At 36.6% G+C, this 10,439-nt stretch overlaps 1 protein-coding gene across 1 annotated transcript; it reads left to right on the top strand.

Moving 5' to 3' along the window:
* Nucleotides 1–2,007: 2,007 nt before the first annotated feature.
* On the top strand, nucleotides 2,008–9,873 carry LOC111793657 (GTP-binding protein TypA/BipA homolog). Its single transcript, XM_023675641.1, has 19 exons — nucleotides 2,008–2,473; nucleotides 2,642–2,716; nucleotides 3,144–3,294; nucleotides 4,079–4,147; nucleotides 4,538–4,710; nucleotides 4,826–4,963; nucleotides 5,274–5,399; nucleotides 5,479–5,577; nucleotides 5,825–5,945; nucleotides 6,150–6,213; nucleotides 6,351–6,405; nucleotides 6,476–6,600; nucleotides 7,121–7,194; nucleotides 7,292–7,341; nucleotides 8,022–8,108; nucleotides 8,229–8,279; nucleotides 8,358–8,441; nucleotides 8,721–8,771; nucleotides 9,320–9,873. The coding sequence occupies exons 1-19, from the start codon at nucleotides 2,129–2,131 to the stop codon at nucleotides 9,401–9,403; spliced, it is 2,022 nt and encodes a 673-aa protein (XP_023531409.1). The 5' UTR covers nucleotides 2,008–2,128; the 3' UTR covers nucleotides 9,404–9,873.
* The last annotated feature ends 566 nt before the right edge of the window (nucleotides 9,874–10,439 follow it).

Raw genomic sequence — 10,439 nt, 5'->3', positions numbered from 1 at the left:
CTCTCTCTCTCTCTCCCTCTCTCTCTCTCTCTCTCCCTCTCTCTCTCTCTCGCTCTCCCTCTACATTACATGGAATTTTTGGTTGGGAAAGTTGAGTTTGAGGCGGGAGACGAAAGCACAAACTCACGGTTACTAGATATTGTCCGTTTTGACTTGTTACGTATCGTCACCAGCCTTATGGTTTTAAAATATGTTGGTTATGAAGAGATTTTTACATTCTTGTAAGAAAGGTTTAGTTCTCCTCTCCAACAACCGACATAAGATCTCACAATCCACTCCAACGGGAGCCCAACGTTCTCACTGGCACACTACTCGGTGTCTGGTTATGATACCATTTGTAATAGCCCAAGCCCACCGCTAGTAGATATTATTCACTTTGGCCCGTTACGTATCGCCGTCAGCCTCACAGTTTTAAACCACGCCTGTTAGGGAGAGGTTTCCACATCCTTATAAGGAATGTTTCGTTCCCCTCTCCAACTAATGTGAGATCTTATATTTCATCCTCTTTGAGGCTCAGCGTCCTCGTTGGCATATCGCTTGGTGTCTGGTTCTGATATCATTTGTAACAGCCTAAGCCCACCGCTAGTAGATATTGTCCGATTTGGTCCATTACGTATCGCCGTCAACCTCATGGTTTTAAAACGCATCTGTCAAGAGAGGTTTCCACATTATTATAAAAAAATGTTTCTTCCCTCTTAAACCGACGTGAGATCTGCACACTCCACTCCCTTTGGGGGCTATCGTCCTTGCTAGCACACCGCCCGGTATCTGGCTCTGGTACCATTTGTAACAGCCCAAGTCCACCGCTAACAAATATTGTCCGCTTTGGCCCGTTATGTATCACCGTAAGCCTCATGATTTTAAAATGTGTATGTTAGGGAGAGGTTTCTACACCCTTATAAGGAACGTTTCGTTTCCCTCTTCAACCAACGAGGGATCTCACGATGACCCTTTAGAGGGTACCCAAGTTTTACATTTGAGCAACTTTCATTTGGTTGGTTACCAAATGAAGTTTGGAAAGTAGGGTGAGGGTAGCATAAGGAGAGCCTCCCTCAAGGCTTTAAAACGCGTATGCTAGGGTCTTTTGTTCTCCTTCCCCACCAATGAGGGACATCACAGAAACATACTCTTTTATAGCCAAGCAGAACAAAGACGACTACGCTTGCTTCAATGGTGTGCCTTTAAGTTGCTTGTTTAGGAGAGACTTGCTGTTTTAAAATTGTGAGGCTAACGATGATACGTAACGAGCTAAAGCGGACAATATCTACTAGCGTTGGCCTTGGAATGCTACAAATGGTATCAGAGCGAACACGAGGTAGTGTGACAGAAAGAACACTGGACCTTAAATAGGGTCAATTGTGAGATTCCACGTCAATTGGATAAGAAAACGAACAATCCTCATAAGAGCATGAAAACCTCTTATTGATAACTCGAGCTCAAGCAGGTCCATCTATCTCCACACAGTTTATTACTAAGGAAGACTTAAAAAAAAAACGGAAAGAATGCAGAATAATCCAACCAGGGAGGGAGGTACGAGAGCGATGAGTTATATATATGTGTAACAATCCAAGCCCACCGCTAGCTCCTCCTTGGGTTTTCCCTTTCGGGCTTTCTCTCAAGATTTTAAAACGCATTTGCTAAGAAAGGTTTCCACATCCTTGATGTTTCGTTCTCCGTCCCAACCAATGTGGGATTGACATTTTTTTACATTCGTGTATGTTCGAGCCAACTTATTATAAGTCTTATTCAACTACCTGGTCTTACTCCATCGAGTGGTAAAAAAATACGTAAAATAATAAATTCTAAGTACACAACACAAAGAATTGATCTCATTCCCTTGAGGTGTTTATCTACTTCAATTCCAATTTAATTAAAATTAAGCTATAATAAATAATATTGCAATTAAAGAGATTAAAGTCTTTATTTAATTAATTAATTATTTTTATTTATTTTTTATTTTTTTAAAGTATATATATTAATTTCTTTTAGAAATATGATATTAGAGAAGCTTTGGGCGACCGGGAAGAAGAAGAAAGAAACATAATTGTTAAACCCTATCAAGCAAAGCAACTCCCTTCACATTCGCCGGAAGCTAAAACCTCTTAAAGCACTGCCATTTCCGGCGGAAATGGCGGGTCCGTTGCTCCGATGTCTCTGGTCATCTTCTCGTAGATCTATTTCTTCCTCTTCTTATCATCACAAGTCTCATCTTATCTCAAAATCATCCGTCTTCCCGAATCTCTTAGCGCGCGCTTTTTCAGCAGCCACTGCCACTTCTGCTGCTGGCGTCGCACCGAGTAGCGACCTTGATCCGAGCCGACTTAGGAACGTTGCGGTGATTGCTCATGTTGATCATGGAAAAACTACACTCATGGACCGTTTACTCCGGCAGTGCGGTGCTGATATTCCGCACGAGCGAGCTATGGATTCGATTAGTCTTGAGCGCGAGCGAGGCATTACCATAGCGTCGAAGGTAATTTCTGCTAGTTTTTGTATATTTGTTGGTTTGGTTTGGTTTGGTTTTAGGAGGATGATTCATTGGAGATTGATATTGATACAAATATGAAGAACCTCGGAGAGATAGGATGAGATTATCTTATACCTATGAATTGGCTGATATGTATAATTTTGTCTTTGGCAGGTTACCTCTGTTTCATGGAAGGACAATGAGTTGAACATGGTGGATACGCCCGGTCACGCAGATTTCGGTGGAGAAGTATGTTTCCATTTCACTAACGACTTGAAATTCGATTTGTTCGTTTAATCGAAGTTATATTTAGGATGTGAAATGTTCATTTTAATTGGTCTCTTATAATGATCATTTATGTTCGTACGTTCTGTTTTTGGAATCGACAAGAAAGAAAGTTGAAGAACTCTGTTATAAATGTGAGGAGCGTAGTTTAATTAGTTCAGTTAGCTCCATGATGCACACTGAATTTTACAAACATTCCTGCTCAACTTGTCACGACAATTGTTTTATCATCAAATTAGGAAGTTTTAGATTTTATTTTCCATTTGTTCTTTTGAGCTTCGATTACCAGAGAAAGAAAAACACAATCCTTCTCTCACTGTCTATGAAATGCTTCAAATGCAACAAGTTTTTTCTACCACTATTATACACAACTGGATCTATTTGGATGTAGGTTGAACGTGTTGTTGGAATGGTTGAAGGCGCAATTTTAGTTGTTGATGCTGGTGAAGGTCCATTGGCACAGACAAAGTTTGTTCTTGCAAAGGCCTTAAAGTATGGCCTCCGACCCCTACTTCTTTTGAATAAAGTAGACCGACCATCAGGTATTTGGAAAAGAAGTCTTTTACTTTTTTAGTCAAACATATGTTTGAGAAGCAACTCCCTGCTTTCTTCCCCATCTGAAATGTCACCACGATTGAACACTTGGCCTATGTATTTGCATGAGAAAATGCGTCTAGAGAGGCTTTGGATAAACTGAATCAATGATTTAGATGCACCTTTACCAGAACAATAATAGGTTAAACAAATTGTGTTTCCTTTTTCTTTTTTGAGTACAACATCATGTGGGGGATGATTTGAACCTTTGACCTCATGGTCGAGGGTATATGTCTAAACTAGTTGAGTAATGTTTAACAGCTCAGATTCACTTATAAATTGTGTTTATTTCTTATCATAATGAGATGTCAACATAAAGTAGTCTAATCTCCTTGGAACTCAAGGTCATCTAGATACAATCAATATAATTGTTTGGATGCTGCTGAAGTATGGAAGTAGAGGCTCACTGATCACGTGTAATTAGTGTTGCTTGCTACCGTTTATGTAAATAAAGATAATGCTTTGTGTTTTATGACCGTTAATAAGGCATGTTTTGGCCTTTAAATATGGTGATACTCAACTCCTTAATTACTTCTACTAAATTTGTCTTTTTATCCATTATAACTCTTACTTTTTTCCATCTTGTCAAATATTCTTTTAGGACTAATAGTAGTGACTACTTAAATACTATCTTGTGCATTAACGAAAATTATTTCTCTAATTCTTAAAGACAAATAAACAATGTGACCAAAGGAGAGAAAATTGTACCAACCCTTCAATTTACTTATGCAGTAACTGAAGAGAGATGTAATGAAGTTGAGAGCTTGGTATTCGATCTATTTGCAAATCTGGGCGCTACAGGTACGGATAATGCATGAAGTAGAAATTTTCTACATTGATATTTCATCTGCTGTGACCTCAATTTGTTTTCTAATGCACTAGGGTTGTTTGGGAATGGTTTCAATCAGTTTTCTTTTTCTTTTTTTTTTTCTTTTTTTTTTTAAATAATAAAAAAAAAGAAAACAAAACAAAATTCAGTAAAAAAACACATTTCGCTAACCTTTCTTTAAAATACTATTTTTTTCCCCTTCTTCTTTTGATGTGCTTTCATAAATGACCTATTTTTCGAAGAAAAAGAAGGTACAATTTTGAACTGCGGTTTTGAAAATATCAATAGAACACTTTTCTCTGAATGATTTTTCAAACACTTGTTTAGCCTAACCAACTTCTTTCACTATAACGTTTATTTAGAGGAGCAGCTAGACTTTCCTGTTCTTTATGCGTCTGCTAAAGAAGGATGGGCTTCGGAGACTTTCACTAAAGATCCACTTGCCGAATCGAGAAATATGTCGCAGTTGCTTGACGCCATTGTAAGACATGTTCCTCCTCCCGCGGCAAAACTTGACGAACCTTTTCAGATGCTGGTAGGTTAACGTGGTAATGATTTTTAACTTTGATTTTTCAGTGATCTTCTGGATTTGGGAAATATAAAATATTTTCTTGCATAAGATTTTCAACATACTTGATAGTGCCTTTTAGGTTTCTATGATGGAACGAGACTTTTATCTTGGACGAATATTGACCGGGCGTATTACTTGTGGCATCATTCGTACTGGTGATAGAGTTCATGGACTCCGAGTCAAGGATTCTGGCGTTGAGAAAATTGAAGAGGGAAAGGTTTGCCATATAGCTTTTTTATATAATACTTGAAAGGGTTAAAGTTGGACTTTGTGGTTTGTTTGACGACAATTCCGTGAGTTGAGTAACATTTTGAAATTTGGATTTGTTTGTCTTTTGGGTGGGCACATGTAGGATCTAAGACTAATCTAGGGACTTCTTCGACCAATCTTACATGTATTTTTCTTATGTATTATAGTTCTACGAAGTTATTCTTTCTATCAAGAGAGGTTCTATTGAGTTATTCTTGACATTGATGGTGAATTGATATAATACAAATTCTGAGAATTATGTCAATTGTGTTTTGTAGGTTGTGAAATTAATGAAAAAGAAAGGTACAACTGTTGTTCAAATTGATAGTGCTGGGGCAGGCGATATAGTGTCAATGGCTGGGTTGGCACATCCTTCGATAGGTCATACTGTGGCTAATGTTGAAGTACGTTGTTGACATTCCCTTTATCTTAGAGTTTCTGTCGTGTGTCACTGATGTTTTCCTTTACTCTTGTGTCTTCTAGGTTTTGGCTGCTTTGCCTACTTTTGAATTGGATCCTCCTACTATTTCCATGACTTTTGGTGTTAATGATTCTCCGCTGGCTGGTCGTGATGGTACACATGTGAGTTCTTTGTTGAAATTTGGAATTATCAGCCTTGTAGTCATTCTACATCATTTTTTTACTATGTCCTTGCATTTAGTTTACTTGCTACTGCATGATGATCTATCGCATTTTGCCTGTATTTTCTAGTCATAGCGTTTCTTATTTTTCTTCGTATTCTTGGTTGAAATATTGTTTTGAATGTAAACATTTAAAGCAATGAGACATGATTTGCACTACTCACATACTACTACTATTATATTTGTAGTTGACCGGTGGAAAAATTGGTGATCGATTGATGGCTGAAGCAGAAACAAATCTTGCCATAAATGTGCTTCCGGGCTTGTCAGAATCTTATGAGGTGCAAGGGCGAGGCGAACTTCAATTAGGTGCCCACTTTGGAAACTTCCATTCAGTGAAATTTCTAAGGCTTCAGGCTTAAGAAAGAAGACACCACATTTGTTCTTATTAATATAGTTCTTGTTTTCTGGCATCTCAAACTTTTTAAAATTTCTTTTATCATTTCATTTTCTTGTTGTTACCAATATTTTAAATCTTCTGAAATCAAATGTGTTTATTTTGGGATAAATCAGGTATTCTGATTGAGAACATGAGACGTGAAGGATTTGAGTTATCTGTTTCACCGCCTAAAGTAATGTGAGTTTACTGAAGATGCTTCTATATGAAGTTATCCATGTGAATCTCATTTCTTTATTTGTATTTGTATTGCATGAAAAATTCAAATGAATGAAGAGTATATAAAGTAATTGAATCAAATGACATTTTTGCATTAGGTATAAAACTGAGAATTCCACGAAGCTTGAGCCAATTGAAGAAGTCACTATTGAGGTAAGATTTGTGTATGTGTTATTGTTATTATATATCATGCAAGATTCAAGCATTGTGATTGGATTTTCAGGTTAATGAAGAACATGTTGGTTTGGTTATGGAAGCCTTATCACATAGGCGTGCCGAAATTACTGAGATGGGTCCAGTCCCAGGAAACATTGGCAGAACTAGATTGTGTCTGACATGCCCATCCAGGTTAGAATCTACTTCATGATTATCCATTTTGGTTTTACCGTACCTTAGAATTTAGAATAGTGTTCTAGAAACTGAATGTCTTAGTAGATGATTTAATGGTAGGAAATACTTGAGATATCTGCAATGCAGTTTAGACCAACATAATGTAGGGTGAATTGACTTTCATCCATATCGGAGACTGTAGATTCTTGAAAAAGTTTATTAAGGGGGATGCTGGCGATATTAGAACCTTCACATAAAATTGATATAATTTGGCTTAGGCTGCACATGCTGTGGAAAAGAGAAGGGTGAACTGTGAACAAATGGTTGTTTCATTGGCTTTCTTCGGAGTGGAGGGTTTTGATGATTGATGTACAGATGTATCTTAAAAATTGATTTTTAACCTGGTTCCTCTCTTATCTTCTAAAAAACTGCAAATTTTATTTGTTTACTTTCAAATTTGTCTTTTTTGTGAAAATACATCCTGATGATCTTTGCATTCCATCACACTGACCAACCTTTCTCACCCACTATTCCTCAGGGGCTTAGTTGGTTACAGAAGTGTGTTTAGCAGTGATACACGTGGAACTGGTTTTATGCATCGAGCATTCTTGAGTATATATATATTTTTTACCCTGAAACTACTCAATTCCACCTTTTTGGCTCCCTCATGTTAATATTTATATTTCTAATCCTTGTTTTTCTTTTCCAGAATATGAGAAACATCGGGGTCCTCTTGGAAATGTCCGAAAAGGAGTACTGGTATGTCGACAACTTCAATTGTATTTTTGATGACCTGAAACAAATTACCCCCACCCGGTGCATTTAATCTGAACCCTAGAAAGAATTATTAGGCAGAATCTATTTAAATTAAGTTAACTTGATTATTTATGTTATGTTCCTCTTTGTTTTGGATTTTCTAAAAGTGAGAACATAATTCTTTGGAGTACTCATCTCTCCTCACCACTGGAGACGAAATCACCAATTTTCTGCCTCTAAAGCTTTTGTCTCATGGAACGGAGGACTGGTCATAATACTAAGGATGAACTACTATTTGTTAACCTTAGTGTTATGAAGTATCTATGAGTAGAAGTGTCCTCATACAGCCATGCATGCACGAACAAAAACTACCATCAAGTTTTAATGAATATGAAAGTATCGATGTTTATAGCATAAAAGAACTGCTGTGCATACACCTAAAGCTTGTCCATTCAAGATATTTGAGGTTTTTGAATAGCATTCATTGTTCGCATTGATCTTTCACTTTGATGAATCCCCAATTTCAGTCTTTTTCATATTTTGTCTGGCCGTAGTGTATCACTAAAAAATAAAAATAAAAAAAATAATAATAAAAAAAAAAATCTTATAATCAGATTTCACAACCTGTTTGACAGTACAGAACAAGTTGCTTGAACCTGATTTTTTCTTCTTCTTCTGTATAGATATCAATGGGCTATGGAGCAATTACATCTCATGCTTTAATGAGTTTAGAAGCCCGAGGAACTCTTTTTGTGAATCCTGGAATGGAGGTTTGTTCAAATATGGAAATTATGTTTTCTGCATTAGAATGAGGCTCCACTTGTCACGTCATTGTATATATAATAATGTCTGGAAAATGTTTTCTGTTTTCTGTTTTTTTTTTTTTGCAGGCTTATGATGGAATGATTATTGGAGAACATTCTAGGGACTCAGATCTAGATGTAAGTCAAGAATATTACGATTGGACTGTTTGATTGAAGTTCTTTCTACTTGATTCACATTGTTATCAATTTTTCCAGGTTAATCCCGTAAGAACTAAAGAACTAACCAACGTCCGTGCTGCCTCCAAGGATGAAAACGTGAAGCTATCTCCACCTCGACTTGTATGTCTTTTCTACATTTACTTTGCAATTTGTGCCCCTTCGTATGCCTGCACTAAAAATGATCATTTATCAGTCTTCCATGATTAGTCATAGGGTGGAAGCTAGTTCCCAAGATGTGTTATATTATATATTTGTACACTCTCAATGGTAAAGCAGAAAAAATGTGGGGTCCAGTTCTAGGGAGATCGAGGGCACGAGTAGGCTGAAAAGCTTCATTATTTTTTTTCCTATAGTTTGATTAGTAACATTAACATCTAATTCTTCTAAACTTAATTGCAGATGACTCTTGAAGAAGCCATAGGATACGTAGCATCTGACGAACTTATTGAGGTAACTTGTGCTTATTTATTCAAATTTTCTTCTCATCTCCATTTAGTACGTAATTATCTTCGGATACTCATGTCGGTTGATTCAACCCATCTTTTACTCCGAAGCAAACATTTGATAACGTTTTACTTTTATTTTTAAGTATGGTAGTTCGACTGAAAAAATTATTGGATGAAGTCAGCACAATGCGACTATTTCTTAATAATCGTAGGATAGACATTTGAATATCGGCATGCTCCTTAATAACTATCGGATATAAATTCGAAATATTTTTGAATCTCTCCTACATTCATTGGTAAAAAAACTGTAACGGCTCAGGCTCACTGCTAGTAGATAGTGTCCTTTTTGGGCTTTTCCTTTCGGGTTTACCCTCAAGGTTTTTAAAATACATCTGCGAAATAGAGGTTTCCACACCCTTATAAAAAATGATTCGCTCTCTTTTCCAACTAATGTGGGATCTCACAAAAACAATTAGTACGTGGTTTCTTTGTTTTTATACCTTTGTTTTACAATGCTTATAGTGGATTGTGGATTGGCTACAATGGATGCAGGTTACACCGAAGGCCATTCGTTTGAGAAAGAAATACTTGGAGGTTAACAAGCGCAAAGCCATGAGCAAGAAGCCCAAGGAATGAACTCCCCTGGCTCCTCAAACGTTGCACGTTGCTTCTTGTAGCTTTAATAGCTGGTTCTTGTTGGGTGTACTAAACATCAAAGATCAACGAGCAAATATCGAACTTATCTCACCTCGGTCGCTCAAGCGTGCATACAACACCATATCATATTCTTTTTGACCACCTGAGTTCAAGGGGCAGAAACAATAATACAAAGAAAATATTCGTTTCCTCTTTATATATTAGGCTAAACAAGCATATGTTTTGATTTTTATAGCTGCGGCTGTTAAATTAGCTCCTTTACGAGTTCTGATAACAAAAGTGGAGTAGAATATTTACCAACTTCGTATCTATTTGTTAGCCTGTTTTGCAAATAAAGTAGACATAGGAGACCTACCATCCCAAGCATCAAATTTATGTAAGCTAATTTCCAAAAATGGGAACAATTAACCACTGAACCATTTAGTGGGAAACCATTTTCTTCTCTTCCATTTGAAACTCTTGTATACTCTTCCACCTTCTTTGGCTGCATCCTTACTAAATTGAGTCACATGTACCACTTGATTGATTGATAGGTAGAGTGACTGGCAATCTCCTAAACCTTTGAAATATTATATTTACGGTCTTTCATTTTTCCCGTCATCTAAAAGCATAATAATCGTTGTATCACAAGAAAACATATGAATAAATCAAGATTAAGAATAGGTAGATGAAATCATCATAACTTCCATTTTAAGCACATATTGTACTCGAAAATGAATAAAGTTAAGGTAACTTGATTAGTGAAATTATAGAACACGAGCACAAATTTAATAGATTAGATATGAATGAAATTATCAATTTCAAAGCACTGCTGGAGACAAAAGCCGATAGTCTCGTTTCAACTCTATACTCTACTTGACTGTGGTAGAAGAACATGTATTACTAGCTAGATGGAGTAACTCAAATTGCTAATGATCTGTATTTAAGAATACCCTTGTTGGTGATTCATAATGGGAATGATTAAGAAAATGAACGGAAAAATCAAGGACTATAGGAAAAATGAAAAACGTTGTAG

Source organism: Cucurbita pepo, chromosome LG04 (assembly GCF_002806865.2).
Source record: "Cucurbita pepo subsp. pepo cultivar mu-cu-16 chromosome LG04, ASM280686v2, whole genome shotgun sequence".
Lineage (NCBI taxonomy): Eukaryota > Viridiplantae > Streptophyta > Magnoliopsida > Cucurbitales > Cucurbitaceae > Cucurbita > Cucurbita pepo.
The sequence above is the reverse complement of the archived record's forward strand: the minus strand, read 5'-3'. Positions and strand labels throughout refer to the sequence as shown.